A 21,816-nucleotide genomic window follows, 5' to 3' on the forward strand; every position below is an offset into this window, starting at 1 on the left:
AAATCAGTACTTAGAAATAACTATCTTTTCTATATTACTCTCAAGGAATAAATTCTTTAGAAAATATAACAAGTGGGATACAAATATAGTAGATCTTTAATCATAATTAATGCAACTTTTTTCTCTAAAGTTACAGATTTGGGTTTTTTTATTAGTGAAACTGTAGAAATTTATTTGAGCAATGAATCTGGAGTCTTTTTTACGTAGAGATCCCAATGTTAGTTAACTCTGAAAATTAAACTTTTATTTCTTCCATGCAGCCCATAATTGATATCAGAATTTAGCGTTGCGAAGTAATAGACATATTCATAAAATCTAAAAGACAGTGACTTAACTTACTATTGCTGATACTTAATCACTGTAGGTTGTATATGCAAAGCTCCAAAAGCCTTAGGAGTACAAGAACTTTCTGTTAGAAGGCCCTGTGAGATGTTTAGTTTTTTTTTAATTGATACTACTTTGTGTTATTAAAGAGAAAGGCTGTGTTGTTTCTATTTTTCAGATATTTGAAGAGTGGATATAAAGACTTCCTGGCTGACACAAATGGCTTTTTTTTGCTGTTAAAATAGCTTTTGTGGGAATAAACATGTAAACTGTCTCAATAGATAGGAATCAATTCCTAAATTTGCTGGATGTGCCTCTGGAATATCTTTAAAATAAAAAGAAAATGCTATAAAGAAAGTTAAGCTTGTAAAAGCTACTTTATTGTAACACCACCTGGATTCTTAATCTAAGATTTATTTGCATTTAATTATTTCTTATTTGGATTGGGAGGAACAAGATTAGGGATAACTGTAAAATACTAGAACCGTGGGTTGTCATTTTATCCAGTAAACAAATAAGAGAACCGAATAACAAGAATATTGGAAAGAGATAATTTATAAAACAGATTTTTTTATTTAAACTACTGATCAGCAGGAATTCGGTTATGAAGTGTTCTACCAACACTGCCTAAATTTAATCCTACAAGGAATTCAGCCAAGCTTTTAAAGGCATTTGATGACTTTTTTTCATGGCTTATCCATTTTGGAAGAGGCAATATGAAAATGACAAAACCAAAGAATAACTTGGGTGAGTTTCCAAAAGTTGATAAAGAGCTTGCCATAATTTCCTGATTTTCAGGCTCTTCAATTTGAACTGGCTTGTGACTGCTACTTTACCCATCTGAAACCCATCCTGAAAAACAATAGAAGAATTGTTTGACAGAGAAGTCAGCAACTAGTGTCTTGGCACTGTCTTCATCTTTTAAGCCAGTTTGTTGACACCAAAAACATGAATAGAACTTTGGGGGGAGAGACCAAAACAAAAAAAAAAAACCAAAACAAACAAAAACAAAAACAAAAACAAGTAAATCTAAATAGAAAATGGACCCCATTTTATAGAGACTACATCTTTCTATGGGATTACTTTAAAATTCTACTTTACAAAATAACATTTGAAAATACTCTTATCTGTAAATAGGTTGTGTTTTCTTTGTTTCTTTGTTTCTTTTTGTTAATTAGCTCTCGTATTTACTTTTGTCTATGTTTTAATCCATCTAATTGCACTTTCACATAAAAAATGATAAATTATTGAGGTGCAGCAACATTTGTTTCTAATTTTCATTCACTACAAAAACCAAAACAAAACAAACCCCACAAACTTCCAAGACCTAATTCCTGCAAAACTCTTTGTAATAGATGAAGGAATGGGAATACAGGAAGTAACATGAAAAATTATCTTACAAGTTTTGACAACGGCTGCCACAGCTGCATTTGCTCTATGCTGCTGTTTGATGTACGCTTTTGAGTGGGTTTGAAGCAGCGGTGAATTGAGGCTGCTTTAAGTGCTGACAATACAAGGTATGCAAACAAAAAACCCACAGACAAGTGAATTCTGTAACAAAAATCTCTGATTATGCATGGAATTGTCAGTGAAAGTTCATCATAAACATTTTAAGAGAATGAAAGTGCTGTGCAAAACAATTATTTCGTACTTTGTTCATTCTCTCATAAAATCTTCCCATAAAATCAGTTACTCTTTCATAACTGTGGTCAACGAATGATATAGTATTGAAGTAGGTTTGCCGAGTCTGAAGTTAATGGCTCACTCAAAGGGGAAAGAAATTTTTTTTTTTATTATTATTTTTTTTTTAGTGTACCTTTGGAACACTTTCCCAGGGTAGGTACATCTTAGAGAACTTAAACTATTTGAAACTATCTAGAAAAGATCAGTCCCACAAAGTCCTGTTCCTCTAGTCATATCTTTGGTTGATGCAAAAGTAATTGTGGTTTTGGACCACACATTTTAAATCTTTATAGCTGGGCTCAAACACATCTTTATTAATCAAAATAGGAACCATTACAGTCAACACAGTTTTGCCAATGAGAAATAAGTTTGTTTATTCCTGTAGGGTAAAAATCCGTGCTTTGGGATTCAGTGATTTCTTGGAAAGCATTTTCTGCATCCTGCTGGTTGTGGAAGCGTTTTCCCTGCAAAAAGTTGTGAAGGTGCTTGAAGAAGTAGTAGTCAGTTGGTGAGAGGTTAGGGGAATATGGCAGATGAGGCAAAAATTTGTAGCCCAATTTGTTCAACTTCTGAAGTGCTGGTTGTGTAATGTGCAGTTGGCTGCTGTTGTGGAGAACAATTGGGCCCTTTCTGTTGACCAATGCTGGCTGCAAGCATTGCAGTTTTTGGTGCATCTCATTGATTCGGTGAGCAGATTTCTCAGATGTAAATGTTCTGCTGGGATTCAGAAAGCTGTAGTGGATCAGACCTGCAGCAGACCACCAAACAGTGACAATGACTTTTTTTGCTGCAAGTTTGGCTTTGGGAAGTGCTTTGGAAGTTCTTCTCGGTCCAGCCACTGAGGTGGTCATTGCTGGTTGTCATATGCAATCCACTTTTCGTCGTATGTCACAATCCAATTGAGAAATGGTTCATCATTGTTGAAGATGACACTTCAAAATGAAGATTTTTTTAATTTTTGATCAGGTCATAAGGCACCCACTGATCAAGCTTTTCCACCTTTCCAGTTTGCTTCAAATGCCAAACAACCCTAGAATGGTCAATGTTAAGTTCTTCACCAACTTCTCATGTAGTTGTAAGAGGATCGGCTTCAATGATTGCTATCAACTCATCATAGTTGACTTCTGATGGCTGACCACTACACTCCTCATCTTCAAGGCTCTTGTCCCCTTTGTGAAACTTCTAGAACTACCACTGCACTGCACCTTAGTTAACAGTTCCTGGGCCAAATGCATTGTTGATGTTGAGACTTGTCTCTGCTCCTTTACGAAATGTTTTGAACTCGAGTAAGAAAATAACTCTAATTTGCTTTTTGTCTAACATAATTTCCATAGTCTAAAATAAATATAAAGTACATAGCAAGTAATAAGTCAGTAGAAAAAAAACAAAGCAAGAAAAGCTCATTAAAATGATGAATAATATAGCCACATTTAAAAATACGTTTCAATACCAAATGGCAAATATCATCAATACAAAAATCGCAATTCCTTTTGCACCAACCTAATAGTTGTTCTTCTCTCCCATGATGGCTTTAGCAATCATGTAGTCATGTGAGAAATCAAATCAAACTGTAAATTTGTGTATTTTAGAAATAGTTTTCAGTAAGGTGTGTGAGCTGACTGAACCCGTAGCACTTTCAGTAAGTGCTTCTGCAAATGCCAGTTCATCAGGCAGTATTCAGAGAAGAGACTTTTGAGTTTGCATAGCTCCATCTGTTTTACAACAAAAGGGTTTGTTAAGGTTTAAATGTTATTCACTAAATAGCATGCTGTATGGTACTGCTAAATGGGGAAAAAATTTACTATGTCAATTTCCTTAGAGTTTTTGTGCAGTATTCTTATGTACTTACTTGAGCAATGCCAGCTCAGTGTTTCCTTGCAACTCAGTCATGTTTCTATTTATACTAACGGTTTTCTTTGATTAGCTAAAAAAGTAAGAAAGTACTATTTCTAGCATAGAAGGCATATTGAAATAGAGATGTAAAAATATTCTTTGAAGTCTGCTTTTATGGCTGCCCTCAAAATCAGCAAAAGCTTTAGAATCCAGCAAAATTGTTAATTCTGTTTATTGAATTTAACAACTTGCCTAAAAGAATGCTGTAATGTACAGCTGAGATGGTGGATAAGTTAAAATGTAACTATGCTTACAGGAATTGATTAGAATAGTAGAATTAACTCTTCTGGACTAGCAGCGTGTGCCGACATCGTTAGTAACTACTTCTATTTGAGATGAGTTAAATATCTTGATTACACCTGTAGGTGCAAGTCTTCACTTCTAAAAGTGACTTTGGAGACCAGGGAAGGCTACTTCACCTTCATGGTTTTTTGTTACTACCATGTATATGTATGTGTGTTTGCATGTGTGTGTGTACATATGGAACCAAGGTTTGAGATTTTTCTATAATTTTCGGCTGGTTTCTATGTTGAAAATTCAGGTCCTCTCTTAGAGTTCCAGCTGACAGCTAGAGGACTATTGAAGTTGACTTAAAAAAATTAATGCCAAGCTGACTGAGTAGGTAAAGAGTTTTTCAATCTTTTCGAGGGTTTAGGTTGCGGGGTGACGATAAAACCCTGGCAGATGTATTGTTAACCTCCTCTCCCCCCGACACTTCCCCCTTTCTGCCCCTCCCTCTCCCCCCTTCCCACTCAGGACAAGCGATTGGGAGGGAAAGAAGGACAGAGAGAAGAGAGTTGGAAAAATTAACAATGTTTTACTAATGATACTAGTAAGAATAGAGAAAATAATACAAAATATACAAAACCAATCTTGAAAGTCTCAGCAACTGCAGAGCCGGCAACCAAAGTCCTGGATTAGACTCTGCAGCCAATCAGAGCTGGATCCAGTCTGTCACTAGGCCTCAGTTCGCAGGGACGACTAGCAAGGTCCTCTCCTAATGCCGGCCATAAGCAGAAGGGAAAAGGCAAAAGGAAAAGGCAGGAAAAGGGACGAGATCCTCGTGATCTCCCACTTTTATATGAAATATTCACGTGAATGGAATGTTATACACAGTTGGTCAGTTTCTTGGTCACTTGTTTCTCGTCGCTGCTCTCGCGAGATGTCCATTCATGCTTATCAATAAGTTTGCATTCCATTGCTATGTTTACCAAAACATGTGTCTGGTTCTCCAGGAAAATGCAGTTAATATGAAGGCTTTAGCTGACAGGCAAAATTCACTGAAAGAGAAACTTGTTTTTAACAAAACTAGGACAATCTCCAGGTTAATAATTTTATTTTAATCACCACTCCCTAATGAATAACTCTGAGAAAAGGTAGAGGTGTATTTAGATGAAATGATTCATTCTTGAGATTCCTAAAATTCCAGCAAAACCAGAAAAGAGTTGTCTTAATGTTACTGATGTTTCTGTGGTAAAGTGGACAATGAAGGTAGAATAGAGGAGGGAGAGGGAAGCACCAAATATAAAATAATGGCAAAATGTTTATGTTTGCTACAAATTCCTGGAGAAATTTTAATTCTCTTTTAATTCTCTTAGGTGTCTTTGTACTCATTGTAATAACTATATTTTAAAAACAAACACAAACAACCAACCACAACAAAACAAAAACACCAAAGAAAGCCCTAAACCAACCAACAAACAAAAACAAACAACAAAAGAAGTTGACCTCGGGAGTTTCAGTCATTAATCACATTGATAAAATAAAGGTAAAGTCATTTGTCTGACTTGCTTGTAAACACTATTTTTTCTCCACAAATTATTTGATGTGTCTATTGGTTTTAAAGGCAGAGAGCATAAGCCATACTTGTTCCACCTGTTATCACAGCACAGCGTTAAAAGCATGGACCTGTATGCCTGGAAATAACAGAAGTATTTCTGACTGAATACCAGGAATTTTGTCAGTTTTGGCAAGATGATTTAAGGAAATGGTTCTGCCTTGAAAAATACTGTCAGAAACAAGCTTTCAGTGCACAATCTTTTATTGCAGAGAATAGGCAGCTGCTGCTGCTGCTAACTTTTTCAGGGCTATTTGACATAGAAATATCATTTTGTCAGCAACTGAAGGGGCTTTTGCCAACTCATGATGACAAAAAACTGTAAATAGCCTTTACAAGTGCATAATCTGTGATTTACCTCATCTCAGTTCTTGCCCAGAGAGGACGTGGAGTCTCTGTCTTTGAAGATTGTCAAAACTTGACAGAACAAGGCTCTCATTAACCTGCACTAGGTTTGAAGCTGGCCCTGCTTGGAGCAGGAGGTCAGACTAAATGAGGTCCAGAGGTACTTTCCAGCCTAAATCATTGGGCGATTTTTGTGAGGGAAACAGTGAATCTTCCATAAGAAGATAATATCGTAGTAGCTTTTTCTCCATAGGCATCAGCTTTCGACTAGAACGTGTAAGGAGGAATACTAAGCAAAAATACTTGTACTATGTGATTTTTTGGGGGGTGGATTGAATCTGTTGCAGTGCTCATTACAAGTAAACACTGTTTAATTTATATTTCAAATATAATTTTAAAATCAAACAGTTTGTTATATAGGGGTCTAAAGTGTGAAGAGAAGAACATGGACTTTGGTAGGAAATGTGTATACTGATGGACTCATCTTTATTTTTTTTTGTTTGTTGTAGAGGATCTTTGATAGAAGTCAGATAACACATGCATTTCTTTTGGCAAGTTTCATTTTTTCTATTTTGACTTTTTTTTTTTTTTTGTGACTACTGCCATTTAATGCCAATAGGTTCATTTCCTAATCTTATTTTATAGGTATGGTTTTTGAAGAAATAAACTGCCAGGAGAAGGTCTGGGCTTGAAACTGTGGTCCCACTAATGTACATAGAGACCTGTAGCTCAGTTGAGTTTGCTTTTTTGAGTTGATGGGGTTTTATACTCTGTCAGCACATGCAAATGCAAATCATTTCTTAGAGAAATAGGACCTCTGGGTGGAAGAAAAGCAACTAGTACAGGTACAGCTGCTCTCTGACATCTTTGTTGTCTCATTCTTCCCTCTTTCTCAGTATTCCTTGCATGCTTGTCCCCCCTCTCCAGTGTATAAATGGCCTTACTTTGTTTAACAGCTGTTGTCACCTGGACAAGGCCATTTGTCTCAGCTTGAGTGCACTGTGAGACTCCTCCTGAAGGACTTGAACTAAAGGACTGCTGACTTACATGCTGTTGTCCTCTGTCTCGATTGTCAACCACAGGAAAGCCAGGCAAAAAAAGATTACTAGCAGGCAAATGTGACCATGGAGAGATGCATTGATATGTGTGTAATTATTATCTAAGGACACTTGAGCAAATTAAGTAATTTCAGACATGCTTAGTGTGGTTTAGAGTTCAAAGATGATGAATTCCTACAAAGTTTTGCCAAAACAGGTAGGAGGATCTATTCTATTTGGGGAAAATATTATGGAAGGCCTCAAAAATTACTTCTGTGTTAGATGTTAGAGAATCCACTAGTTAATCGAGAAGTCCTTCTTGTGCGAATTTTCTGGACCTAAAGAGGACATGTTTATTTATTTGGGTTTTTATTTTTAGTCTCTGGTATACTTCTACACTAGTTCCAGACCAAAGCTGCATTACTGCATAGTTCTGTGCCATGTGCTAGTATTTCCAATTCAATAGAGATTTCCACAGTGCTTTCGCATCTTTAACATGTCCTAAAGTTCTTAATATTTGCTAGTAGAGCAGAGTGAAGGCTGTCTAATTCACATCTTCCAAAGTGTGGTGTTCACTAGCATTCAGAAAATAGGGCAAATAGCGTGAACTTTTGGGCACCTCCTGGGGAGAATCTGTGTTGACAAGGTCATCAGTTGATTTTAGTTCATGCTTCTGAAAAAAATTTGGAAGCATAGATGCAAAAGTGGTGCAAGGAAGAACAGACAGGAGGAAATTCTAAGTAATTTTTAGGGTGCTTAGGCTAAAGTTTGACATTTTAGTGCCAACACACCCAGCTGCCTTTACCACAGTGGCAGAAGCTGCTCTGAATAGTGTAGGGGGGAATAAGTGCATTACCCCTTCCCTGCCGTGCACCTCCAAGGAAAAAAATGTTGGGTTGGTTCTTTTTGAAAGGAATAGCTTCATATGGACAAGAGAAACAATTTGTCAGGATAACAAAAGTAGTGTAAGCATCTCATTCATGGAATAGCATATTGAGAACCTCTTACTTGTTGAGTCTGCAACTCTTTCACTTGATCAAACCTGTTTCTTTCAGAAACTGAATGTGAGTCATGAGTGCAGTTCTGTCACTTTGTATGAAAGGCTTTGATCTTTTATCTAACTCATACTTATTGCTTTGATGGTATTTTTGAAGCAAATTCAGTGAACATGTGTTGTGGGGTTTTGGTGTGGGTGATTTTTGTGGTAGGTTCTTTTCGAGTATTCAAATAGTGCTCTCCTATTAGAAATGTTGTTATTTAGAAAAAAAAAAAAAACAACTGCAGGAGTTTAGCAGAGGACAAAGAACCATAAATACTGTCCTTAAAGGCTGCAAATGATACATGGCTATTGAGGAGACTTAATGAGCCCAGGACATTACTTGTAGGCACAGAGCTTGTAAAATGAGATTATGCACACCTGTACCTAGCAGGACTGCTCTCCTGGTTCTAAAGGAGTGTTCCAGTTTTGAATGTATTGTTTGGGGTTTGTTTACCTAGAAATTAATCTTAACTTTGCAGCTTGATTGCTTAAGAGGGTAATAATTGCCAGGATAGTAGTTCAGAAATCTGAGAGAGATTAATTTGAGAATTGAAGACTTTTTTTTTTTTTTTTTTTTGACTAGTGGAAGCGGAAGAGAAACAGAACTTAAGCTTCTTGTTGAAATGACTGAAATATTAAACTGTAGACCTCAATTTTTCTCTCATAAGGCACAACATAAGTTAGAATGAAGTGCAGTAAGAACTTGTATTTTAGACTAATAAAGCATAAAGCAAAGCTTGATTTTGTCTGTGGGAGACAGCCTTGTTTTGTCTGTTGTGGCAATGTGTGAAAGTGTTTATTTTTTGAGCTTCAGATAGCTACCTTGTAATATTTTCCTCTTTTTACTTTGATTTTATTACCTTTGTTATTGTCATTGTTGTATGGCCTGAAAGGTATCTGGTTGTTTAATCAGTTTTCCAAACTACGAACAAATTGAGTCCAACCTTTGGGAGCAAGAAAAATAGTTGCTTCTTTGTGAATCATTTTACCTGAACTCAGTCAGACAATGGAGGACATTCATCAGCAAAGTCAGATTTATTGCTTTAAGACCAACAGTATTACACCTATTATAAATTACGCAATGAAGCTGTGGTAAATGTAAGCTTTTGTGGGATTTGTTTTAAGATTATTAGTATGTTGCACAACGCCATGTACATGTGATTGTAGCTTTCCTAGTTGGTGGTGCAGGCGATGAACTTAGTTTACAGCAATTTACAACCAGTTTAGGACCTTGTCTTTCAAGTGTAAAGGAATGTGTACTTAAATAGGTAATAGCAACAAAACGCTGCCTTTGCTGTTTGTGTTGCTTTGATTCCAACACAGTGTCTCTTGAGCTAAACATCCTTTTTGTATACCACTACTTAATTGAATTGTGTTCTTCCTTGCTAAACTATGAACTTTATGGTTGGTGTGGTCAACAGGAAAATCTTGTTTTAGGCCCTAGGGCAAGTACCTGATTACTGCTGTGAAGCCGTTGTTGGGCTTTCCTTTTTTTTTTTTTTATTTTAAACTTTCTAAATAATTTGTGATTATACAAACTTTAATGATGGTGTTGACTTTTCTGCTTTCTTGAGAAATAGTGTATTATGCCAGTGTGAAAGGAGGAACGAGTAAAAATTTTATTAATTCATACACACAGCTTTGTTTAACTGGGGTTTATAACTTTTTCAGACCAAAATATTTAAATAAATTTGGTTCGGTGAGATTAAAGTTTAATCTTTTGGAAGAAGATACAACAAGGAGATACAATAAAAATCACTCAAGGCGATAATTACTTTCATGAACATGTGTTTTGATTTTTAACGTGGAAGATGGTACATCATTTGTGACATGATAACTCATAAGCTAAAATAAATAAAACCAGCAACCAAAGAACAACAGAAAGAGCAAGTGTGGAAGGAATGCTTGACTCAGTATAGTGCTTGTAAGGGTTGTTCAGCTGTAAGGATTTTGAGATTTTCTGGTTGTTTGTCTGGACAAAAGAGAAGGGTCAAGCATTTTCAAGCAGGAATATGACTCTCAGAAGATGTACATTTTGCATTGGCTTGACCTTTGTAGCCAGATGCTTGTGTTAGTAGTAGTGTTTGTGATGCAATGCTTTCTGTTCCAGCACATACCAGAAAGGATGGTTTGGATGTGTCAGTCTGCTTTAGCTTTCTAAAAGTCTAGATGTATACATGTAATTAGACCATTCCTAAAAACAAACAAATGGACAAACCACACACAAACAAAACAGACAAAACAAAGGAAAACCCTAATGCACACACAAAACTAAAAAAACAACCCCAAAAACCCAAACTCTGTGAAACCCTCAAAAACCCAAACAATAAAATTCCAGTCTTTGTTTTATTTAGGAGGTTATTTGTTTGGGGAGATGGGAGATAAAGGTAAAAATTAGGGAATTAAGAATTCAAAAACTATGTGCAGCCTATTATGATAAATATGAAACTGATAAGATTTTTCAACATTTTTGATCTTTGGGCTGGTGTCAGGCAGTCGTCTGTCTGTGTAGTCCACCATCCCTGTTTAATTGTTCTTAAGGTGTTTTGCATGAAGTCATTAGAATTAACCAGTAACAGTGAAATTAAACTTTTCGCTTCTGAAATTTAAGTTGAGTAGCTATCAAAGGTGGTATGTAGTTCAGAACTACTTTTAAGTCAGCCTTCTGGGTGAGAAGGTGCTTGAAGTGGCAGATGCAACCTGAAACACTCATTTTTCTGAAGGAAGTCTGTAATCTGAATATGACAGAATGTGGACTACACTAATATGTAAAGAACCACTGTAGGGGCATAAAGATTGGAAATTTGCCAGATAAAGGGATCTGAGCTGATCCCTTAATGAGTCTACATTCAGGTAGACTTAAGCAATTCATGGTGGTTTAATTTAAAAGGTTACCTCACTTAGATGTTAAGAGGTTGCCTCCCCACTCTTTTACTGAGGATTTTTTTCTGCATCCTTTTAGGAAAACCAGCACACCAAGAGACACGTCTGTTATTTATAGCACAACATAAAGAAACTCCATGGCATATAGTTCACAAATTACTGTGTATATTGGTGGCTGAGTTGCTGGTAAGCACAGTCTTCTTGGAGGTACATAGCAATAGGATGAAAGCCAACAGATAAAAGTTGTAGCAAGGGAAAATTTAATTAAATATTAAGAAAAAAAATACTAGAACTAATCACATATTGGGACCGGTGGCCCAGAGGGCTTGTTAAATCTCCATCCAGGACTCAACAGGACAAGAGCCTGAGCAACTTGATTCATGTTGACCCTGCTCGGAGTGAGGAACTGGTTTAAATGATTTTCAGAGGTCCATTTCAGTCAAAATGACTCTGTGATTTAGGATTCTGCCTCCCTTGCTGCAGGTGTGGAAACTCCTAGGATTGCGATGGGGTGGGCAGCTGTCTTACGTCTTGAATTGCCCAAGTGTATCTCTGAGCTTTCAGGATCTAAATTTTTTGCTGTTCGTGGGAGGGAGGGAGAATGTGTAGAAGTTTATTTGGAAGTCTTCTTGTAACCTCAAGTAACTTAACGGAACTAATATTTAAATTTTTTCCAAGTACTGCGAAGAAGTAGACAGACATCAATTGGATATAAAACCTGTGACAAATGAAGTGTCATTTGTATTTAATAGATATCAACTGTCGTCTTAAGTAATGAGTTACGGAACCTTATCAACTCTTAATGGTAGTAGCTTTTACGTGTGAACATACTGGTGCACCTTGCTTTTTCTTCTAAGAAATGTTAGGGATGCAGTCTTCCTTCTGCAGTAGTTTCAAGTGCTAAAAATACACTTAAAATCCTGGTAATTTTAAGACTGTCTGGTAGTTGCAATATGTATGTATGTTATGGATATGACTAATGGCCACCTTCTTATCTTCCCATTTACATTAAAGAGGACGTTTTGGAAGTCTTCTGTCAGTCAAAAACTAGTTTAGAAATGAAGCCAAAATACTGAAGTCAATATCTGAGATTTATGGCACCTTGAGAGCAAGGGGATGAGCCTTTTCTTAGAATCATAGAATGGTTTGGGTTGGAAGGGACCTTCAAAGGTCATCTAGTCCAATGCCCCTGCAATGAGCAGGGACATCTTCAAATAGATCAGGTTGCTCAGAGCCCCAGCCAGCCTGGCCTTGGATGTTTCCAGGGATCTACAGCCTCTTTGGGCAACTTGTTCCGGTGTTTTATCACCCTCATTGTAAAAAATTTATTCCTCGTGTCTAGCCTGAATCTCCCCCCTTTTGGTTTAAAACCGTTACCCCTTGTCCTGTCATAGCAGGCCCTTCTCAAAAGCTCTGTCCTCATCCTTCTTATAGGCTCCTTTTAAGTACTGAAAGTACTGAAATTTAAATCCACATCAAACAGTTCTTTCACAAATTGTCCCAAAGTCAGGATGGTCACTGCTTGCCATTAACACACCAATGAGTAATTGTTATCAAGGTTTTTTTACGGAATTATAGAAAAAGATAACATACAGTAGTCTTTTTCCTTTTGGATTTGTAGTGGCTTTAACACTAGCAAAAAAATCTTCTGAAGCTCATTCCATTTTTGTTTTGCAGTGACAGTTACACTTTAAAAATCAGTTTTAGTAAAGCTGACTTTGTCAGATTGTTGGGAGGATCCTTTAGTTTACAGCATTGCCTTCCCTGCCCACAGGGTGATAAAGCTGCCCTATCTGATGGCCTGTTATTAGCAGACCTACTAATTGGAAAAGACTACTGAATTAGAATTGTGGACTCTTTAAAACCTTCACTTAACGTCCATACCATTTGTTTGCTGGAACAAAACACAACCTTCTTCAAGTCTGTTTGAGACATTCAGTCTGAGAGCATGCTTTACTGGTTTGTAGGCAAAAACAGAAAAAAAGGGAGGTAGGCAAAAAGTACATATGTGTGTGTATGTGTATATATATATGTTTTGTTTTGTTTTGTTTTTTTAAGTGTGGTCATCATATTCAACTAAAATATCCCAGATAAAACTAAATATCCTGCCACTTGCTTGTCTCAAAATATCTTTGTAAAATGATGTCATGTTGCCCAATTTTTAAATAGCCTGGATGCTGGCATGCTTAAATTCAGCTTCTTACAGAAGTGTGAGGAAGTTATTCTGTGTGGCTGGTTTACTTCTTTAATTCTATTTTGAGAACAGTAGAACTATCATGCAAATTTGGCCAGCTCCCTCTGTTGGAAACTTGTAAGATTTTGTTCTGTGGTGGCTTGAGCGTCTGTCTAAGCTGGAGGGCGATTTCCTTGGAATGTTTCCTGTATGGATTGTTACCCGCAGGACATGGAGACCTTCAGCTCTACACTTTGCCAGCCTAGATGGATCACTGAAGGAAGTAGTTAGAGGCTTAAGTTTTCCTTCTCCTGTTGCTCTGTATCAGATGCTTAGTCTATAGAACTGATCTTTAGCTACTGTGAAGAAGCATCTGAAAACAAAACCAAACTCAACTGAGATGTGTAGTGTTTCCATCAGGTTGTTGGCACCAAAGGCTTTGCTTTAAAGATCTGATCCTATTTCTTTACTTGCTACTGTAGTCAATTACTGTTAAAGGTGCATGTTTTTATCTTTATATTTCACTTTAATATATCCTTGTTCCTTACTTATCAGTAGGAAATATACAGTGGTTGAAAGAAAATATTTCCCCGCTAATTTTCCGCTCTGTTCAGAAGTTTTCTTGGATTGAGACTGTTCAGAATTTTAAACATTTTATGAAGTTATGTGCCTTTTTTTTAACTAGCAAGTCTTTCTAATTTAGCATACCTCTCAGCTAATTTAGACTTCCTTCCTTCTACAAAAATCTGATAGTCTTGGAAGACTTGGGGAGCCTTGCATTATGCCTTTTTTGTGATCCTTTGCTGCTGCTTTCTGCTCAGAAATTTCCTTGTTTTGACAATTAAGGCAGCAAAGTAGTAAATTCTGATTTGTTAAACATCTTAGCTTGTTGATTACTAAGAATTTTCATTAAGGCCAACTTTGTTCTCTCTCCTAGTTTCACTTAGTGGATGCTAGAGGCCTTTTCAGCAAAGATGGTTACACAGGATGTATTAAAGTTACAGAAGTGTTATACTAAGCACTGAGTATTCACAATCTATAAATTTTTATATAACCTGTAACCGGGTGTATGCACTTTGTTTGAATACTTGATGTAGAAATGGAAAGGTAATCCATTATCTTAAATATAATTATGTGCATAAAGACTGCCAACGCTAGTTTTAACTATAGCTTTTATAGCAAAAGTAACTACTGTGGCACACTCAGCTGTAAAAACATAGAACAAAAATATGAAATATGTAGTATTTTTCCTGTACCATTATAGAACAAATTGCTGAAAGATGTCATGTTTTAAATATGAACTGTTTTCACAAAAGAAACTGATTTTTTTGAAGGAACTTCAAATAAAGGTGTTGCATTTAAACAGAGATGCAAACACAAACTCTGGCAACTCAGTTCCTTAAAAGATTATAAACTGAGCCCCAAAGTACAATGTACTAGCAGAAAGGGTTTAGCTGAATTATCATAAAGAAAAAGGAGTTGGTTCAGGTACAAAGTGGGCCCCTGGCTTAAGTTATAGCTGTCACACAGATATTCATATGAATTTGCGATATCTGCTTGATGCTAGAGTAAGTAGAATCACCAAACTGAAATGTATTTTGGACCATGGACACAGATGCCTTGGTTAGTTGTATATTAGTGGGAGGCTGTTACATGCAAGACAAATACCATTCTGTGATGGTTTAATCTTGCAGCAAACACATGAAATGTCTGTTTCACAGTAAAATATATTTATTCATTTACTTGAGCCTTTCAATTTTGTAAATGAGCAAGTGGCTCCGATTTCGACTTTCTCAACACACAAATTGGACTGTAATAAATCCGTAAGGTAAGCTTCTATATTATAGCCCAATAGTGTCTTTCCACTGAAGTTCTGCTTCTACTGTATGCTGACCAATTATTTTGCATTTATATTTTCCCCCTAAATGTTTGGATTCAGTAATTGGTTTTATATGAGAACAGTACAGAATTTCATGCTCATCTGAAGTCTAAAACATACATTGAAGCTTAATAATAAGCAGGTAAGTTTTAAAAAAATGTTTTGCTAATAATTTTGTCAGGTACGTTATCACAACTGAATTTAAGCTGCACTGTTAACTGGGGGGATATTTGCCTTCAGTTTTTGCTGCACAGGAATTAGAGCAGGTCTTAAACTGCTTAAATGTTAAGAGTTTTTTAAGGTAGGTACTCACTCATGCAGATCTCTTAAATAACTATTATAAATAACTATGTGACTATTTCTTACCTAAAATATGCAAAGTGTTTTGAAAATGCATCACTATGGATTCTATAAATCTAATAAACTTACACTTTTACTGAAAAATTGTTCCCTAAAAAAACCCAAAAATCTTTAGTTTCTACTTCTTGTCTGATCATACTTTTAAGATGTAGTACCCTTGTACAGATTTTAACATTTTATATTTGGAAGATATTTGTGAATGGAGATGTAAAGACATTCTGCAATCAGTTGTAAAACACTTCTGTTTTTTTCTAAGTTTGAATATTCGTACTAGGTGTTTGTCTCTAGTTGATATCTTGTTATCCTACTATGGTGTCCCATTCATATTCTAAGCTTTTCTGACATTTCCTTTCCTCCTCTGTGGCCCCCTATGTTTCCGTATGAAAAGGCTGGCAAGAATATTAATAGTTGCCATGGCAATATGCAGTTTATGAGGGACACTCCCACCCTCCAGTATTTCAATATTTATTCATCCCAATAAAACATAAACACGGGTCTCAACTTTTTGTTAACTTTTTTCTTGTTTTGATTGTTGACTGAGAGAAAATCACACTTCAAAGTGTCATTGTTTGAAGGGCTGGACTATCAAGGTGATCGAGTGTTAAAGAAACAACTCTGGTTTGCTATAAATGGAAGTTCAGAAGAAGTGATAAACTTAAAATGCATAGCAACTTCTAGTTGCCATGGTGCTTCAACTTGGAAGTAATTTTCTTTGATATTAAAATGCTTCCTGGGTGTCGTCTTTGCTTTTAAGTCGTCACTATTGAAGACAGACATGGCTCTGGGGAGAAGTAATGAGAAACTATTTTGGAATATCTCATGTGACGACCAATGAAGAAATGTCAAGAAAATTCCTTGATATTAAAAAATCTGTTTGGGGGCTGTTTGTTTTGGCAATATAGGCTTTTATGACAGAACTTCAAAACACTGAAGAATGGTGGGTTCCTTCAGGCCACCCCCTAGCCTGTGTAATGAGTCAGTTCTTCAAGAAACAAATATGAAGTTGAGTTTGTCAAAACAGAGTCAGTAGACCGGATTGGTCTCTTCTTTGTCCTGTCCCTGTGTGTCAATCAGCTGCTCTGGTTTATGGGTGCTTGCTCCTCTCCTCCCTAGTTCTGAACTGGTTGTCCTTTTATCAATTGTGTTAATGTACCTGTAATTTTTTCTTCTATGATAATAAAAGATTCTTTGTCTGACTGGACATACGACTTTAGAAAGACTTTAAACTTATTCCAGAGCTTTGATATCTGACCTCAATTATTTTCAGTGTCAGAGCTGTTAAGTGTTGGACTTGGGTCCCCCATGTGGAATTGAGCTGCACTACAGCTCCCTGCTTTCCCAGTTGAACTGCTGTGATTTACTCTGGTTTTGCTAGTTTTATTTACTCTTTTTGTTTCAAATGAGCTCATTCTATATGTTCTTCTTGAATAAGGCCTTTGATTTTTTAAAAAATAAAACTAATAAAGAACTCTATCAATTACCAACCATTTTATCTTGTTCTTGAAAATAACAGGGGCTTGCAAAAGCCTCTGAAGTGTTGCATGACTTTGATATATAAGCAGTAATAACCCCAAAACGTTATTCTAGAGGCAGGCTGTAAATGAATTTGTATTGAATTTCATTTAAAGAGTTATAATACTGAGCACTCCTCTCTGACACTTTAGCTGCATGGCATATAAAAATTGTCAAAAAGCATCTCAATAAATAACTTCAGGAAGTTGTTTTTTCATAAAATACTTTCTATTTTAAAGCAACAACATTTAATTTTGAAAAACTTGAGTTAAAATCTCCTCCATTGCTGTAGTCACACAAAGATTGCAGTTGGTGAAGTCATTCTGTACAGTGAACAGGGTAATTAACACAAGTTGTGCAATACAAACTTCAGATTGCAGCACTGGCTTCTTTAAAGAGCTTACATCATGTTTATTGAAATGATCAATACTGTGTGAACCAAACACGGCAATTAACTCAAAATGACCGGGTTCAGAGTTAATTTGTACCTCCATATTTTGACTGCTACCATATAGCTGCTGAAACTCAAGGTATCTTTGCAGAAAAAAAATATTGCAGATTGTAGGTTAAGTCTTACCCCTCTGTTCAGTTAGGGCTGGTGTTCACTCTGGTTATCAGTGAACAATCAGTAGGGAAGTGAAATTACTAGTATTTCTATGAGTAAAAAATGTTGGCCTTGAGTAGGTTTTTTTAGTCTTGGAAACATAGATCGCCTCTCTTTTCCACTTAGTCATTGAAAACATAACAATCTACTACTAAATATAGCATACAGATGTTTTGAATGCCATTATTTCAGACTAAGGTATAACAGGAAGGGATCTTCCTTGCACTAGAAAATGACCTTTTCAAAGCAGCATCCTGCAACTGTTCCAAGTTACCTAATGGGCAAAGCTGCAATTAAGTTGCAACTTTATCCCTGCTTGCAAGTACAGTAGAGCAATGGGTGGTTATTTACTCTTGCTAGAAAGCTCTATGTATTCCAGCAAGATTTTATACTTTCCTCTTAAAAACTGCAGGAGACCGCTTGCATAGCTGGAATGCTATAGGCTGTATACCAGTGTCTGGGTGAATGTCTTTTATTAAGTGAAAACATGACAATAAAAGTTTACATATTTGACATCTCCATCCTGTGTTATTTAGCTGGGAAATGATTTGGGAAACAATCAGATAAACAGTAGTGAAAACTGCCTTGTAAAGAAGGCTTTTCTGATTGTGTCATGGCTGTGATGAGAACCAGAATGTTTATGTTCTGGTTCTCAGTCTGTTGCTCAAGAACTCTGTCCTCATTTCAGAGCCAAGAATAAATCACATCACCTCAGACAGCAGGTGAGTTTTTGAAATGTGCCTCCAGATTAGTCTTTGTGTCTGTCAGCAGTCAGTACAACTTAAGTAGCTTTATACTCAATTAAAATGACGTAACTGAGCGGTACGGTGGACGTAGCTGAGCAGTATGTTAAGTTTGAGATGGTTTGCCTGCTAGCAAATTCTGCATCATCTTCTACGTCAACAACATTCAAGTTGTTACTGTAAATGGGATAGTGTTTTGAGTTATAATGTCTCAGGGATTTAATCTTGTAGCTTCAGGCAACTCAAAAAGTATTTCAAAAGGGATGCCTGTGCTGACACTCACACTGTAGTGCAGAGATTCCTGGGCTGGCTTTTAAGGAGTTAGCTTACACACTAAAAGCAGTTAAACCATAACGTAAGATAGAGTTTGACATGTTTTTGAAGCTTCACAATGCCTCAGCTCTGCTTGCACCTCAAAACTCTCTCTGCAATCTCCACTAGTGATTCCTGTGTTTTCTTAGTTTCACCTGTGTTACTTCAAGTATCTTCTGTGGTGCCAGCTTTCAGAAAGGCTCTGCTGTACTGCTGCTACTATGGCGAAGCTCATAGTTTCAAGCACATTTGGCAGCTCCTTCATTGCTTCTTTAACAAACTGTAATTGTGTATTATGTCCTGATCAGTTTTAAATGTATCTGTATTTTTTAGAAAGATTGCTTTGTGTTTTGCAAAAAAGTAAAACTGTAAATTAAATCATGTCATTCATGTAGTTTCTCTAATTTAATACCAGATGCTTCCAAAGGTGCTGTTAGTCAAGGGACTGCTTGTGATGAGACTTTCACAGTTTTGTCTCTTGTTCCTGCTCACCAACAGGTATCAGTGATGAGAAGCATAACCTAAAACTTTCAGTTGCAACCAGTGTGATGCCATCTTAGGCAGTAGATTTACTTAAAGAAATGTCAGCTAGGATGTTAAGTCCCTTGAGTTCACTATAGCAGCTGTCTAGAAACTGTAAATCTCATTGTCTTAACAGCTGAGTTTGTAATATCCACATTAGACTGAGTATTCTTTACTGAGATGTTTTGCAGTGTTAAGTGCGGTGTGTGATTGTGTTGCTGCTTTAAAAATACACTGAACTTTTCAGTTCAGGAGGTGAGGAATCTCTTCACATCAGCATCAGAATCACCATTAGCTTCAGGCTTCTGTTGGCATCTGCTCTTTGGATCCCTGTGGCCCTCTTGTGTAACTTTGCATAAACAAAACCCTGTTTCCACGTTGCCTAAATGTGTTCAAACTGGCTTTTGAAATAAAAACGTTGCCTTGAGGAAGTCGCTACTGGTGCCTTTAGGCTGTTAGCTTGGATTCCTTCCATATGAAGAAGGACCTTGTAACTGACTTAAGGTTGCGTGTTGGTTTTCTTTGGTTTTGTTTTTGAGATCCCACAAAAGGCGATGCCAAAGCTTCCTTAATGTCAGAAAAGGAGTGAGGGGTGGTGTTTACAGAGGGAATTAGAATTTATTTCTAAAGTCAGTAGTAATCATGATCTCTGAAGTAGCGTATGAGGAGTAGTAGTCTTAATCTGTGTGAAACGAGAGGCAACTTTGGATGTACTCCAAGAAAGAAGCTACCTTTAAAACACAGTATTTCATTCTAATCTTTATTTTCCTTGTGAGAAACCTGTAGAGATTGTCTGGTTTCTTCATTTTTAATATTAGTATCGTATCAAGAGGACTGAATATGCTATAAAAAGAAGCAAAATAAGAATAGGCAAATTAATACAAGTGGTAAGTCTGACACAGAAAAGGATGTCCTTACTTAGAGAAGTTAAGGCAATTGTAGATGTGTGAAATGGAAAGTAAAGCAAGTAGTCATCATACAAGAAGAGAGAGTGGAGAAAAACCAAAAGGAAATAGGAATACACATTCTTTTTTTGAGGTGGCTCTTGCAGGATATCTATAACCAATGTCTCTTATGTAATGTAATATTGGAAGGGGAAACCTGGAAAAGGTACACTGTAAGTCTGGGAAAGGTCTTGAAGAATAAAATAACTGGTTAGTTTGGCTGGAGTAGCCCCAAAGCCTTTTGGTAGTCTACTATAGGCTGAACTAATTGGTAGCTTACAAGCCTGATTGTTGTTCCAGAGTTAGTATTTAGCTTTGTAACCTTAAGCTAGAGGATCAACTGCCATGATTTGAGAGGAAGGACTGGGACTGAACAAATTTTCTTCTGCGCCTGTATGGCTTGTTGAGGTTTCCCCAGATTATGTTTAGCTTCTTCCTTTGTAATTACTAGATAATTTCTTACATGTCTTCATCCTTGATGATTTCCTCCTTTGATCTCTGTGCATTCTTGTTACGAGATTTCATCTCTTAACTCTGAATTAATGACAAAGCCAGGCTTGCCACTGTTATGGTCTTCCGTCTGGCACTCAACCGTTCTTCTCCTTTTCTATTAATTTTGTTCTCTTCTTGCTCCCACTCATCATATCTTGGGCAGAAGGGCAAAAAAGGCTGCAGATGCAATGGATTACTTACATTTCAGTAGGGACATACTCTCGTCCTTTTGGGAGACTTGAGTCTGCTTCGTTACTGAAGCCACTCCTCTCGTTCTTTGGAGCATCTTGGAGACTGACCTCTCTGGTCGACCTCAGTTACTGTAGAAGTTGATATCTAGTCAACTGATGCTCAAGTCCCTTTAAAACAAATCTTCTCTGGAGTGCTTTTGGCAGCAAAGGCTCTGAATGCTTAAGGCATTGTTACTGCCAGTAAGATTTACATGTGGACTTTTGTTCTGTTTTGTGGAATGATGAAGCACTCACATGGAAATGCAAGTATACATAGGTAACTTCTAAAATGTTAGAGCAAAAAGAGGAAATAACTCTTCATTTAAGGAAATTGCAGTCTTTAGTTAATAATAATTTGTGTATTAATGTATAAATTGATCCTGGGTGAGAGCTCTCTCCATGGGCAAACTGTCTGTTCCTTTTTGTTACACTTTTTTTTTTTTTCCAGTACTGATGTATTGGTAAACTGAACAAATTGGATCTGTACCACTATTCCTCCTTTGGAAAAATGATGTGCTTCAATTAAATCTCTGTAATTAAATCTTGAAAAGTTTTATTAATTTAGTATACAATAGTTACTTAGTCTGGGATTATCAGTAGTTACAGGGGGGAAGTTCTTTGGTGTTTAAATAAAATATTTAATAAAAATAAGTTCTTATTAAGGAAATATACAGGATGAGTAAAGAATCATAGAATCATTTCAGTTGGAAGAGACCCTCAAGGTCATCAAGTCCAACTATAAGCTAACTCTGACACTAAACTATGTCCCGAAGAGTGTCATGTCTTTTAAACTCCTCCAGGGATGGTGAGTCCACTGCTTCCCTGTGCAGCCTGTTCCAGTGCCTGACAACCCTTTCTGTGAATGAATTTTTCCAATCCAATCTGAACCTTTCCTGGTGCAACTTGAGTCCATTTCCTCTTGTCCTGTCACTTGCTGCTTGGGAGAAGAGTCCAACACCCTCCATGTTACAACCTCCTTTCAGGGAGTTGTAGACAGCAATGAG

At 36.7% G+C, this 21,816-nt stretch overlaps 1 protein-coding gene and 1 pseudogene across 27 annotated transcripts in view; one reads left to right on the forward strand and one right to left on the reverse strand.

Moving 5' to 3' along the window:
• Positions 1 to 21,816, forward strand: part of PLEKHA5 (pleckstrin homology domain containing A5) — a 177,000-nt gene that overhangs the window by 20,585 nt on the left and 134,599 nt on the right. The window contains exon 4 of one of the 27 annotated variants that reach the window (XM_065030681.1): positions 503 to 10,030. The exons of the other annotated variants lie outside the window; for them this stretch is intronic. Coding sequence (XP_064886753.1) covers positions 503 to 569 — 67 coding nt within the window. The 3' untranslated portion in view covers positions 570 to 10,030. Of the gene's footprint in view, positions 1 to 502; positions 10,031 to 21,816 lie in introns of those variants that run through there. 27 annotated transcript variants of the gene reach the window in all.
• On the reverse strand, positions 2,322 to 3,339 carry LOC135575492 (histone-lysine N-methyltransferase SETMAR-like; annotated as a pseudogene).

Source organism: Columba livia, chromosome 1, assembly GCF_036013475.1.
Source record: "Columba livia isolate bColLiv1 breed racing homer chromosome 1, bColLiv1.pat.W.v2, whole genome shotgun sequence".
Classification (NCBI taxonomy): Eukaryota; Metazoa; Chordata; class Aves; order Columbiformes; family Columbidae; genus Columba; species Columba livia.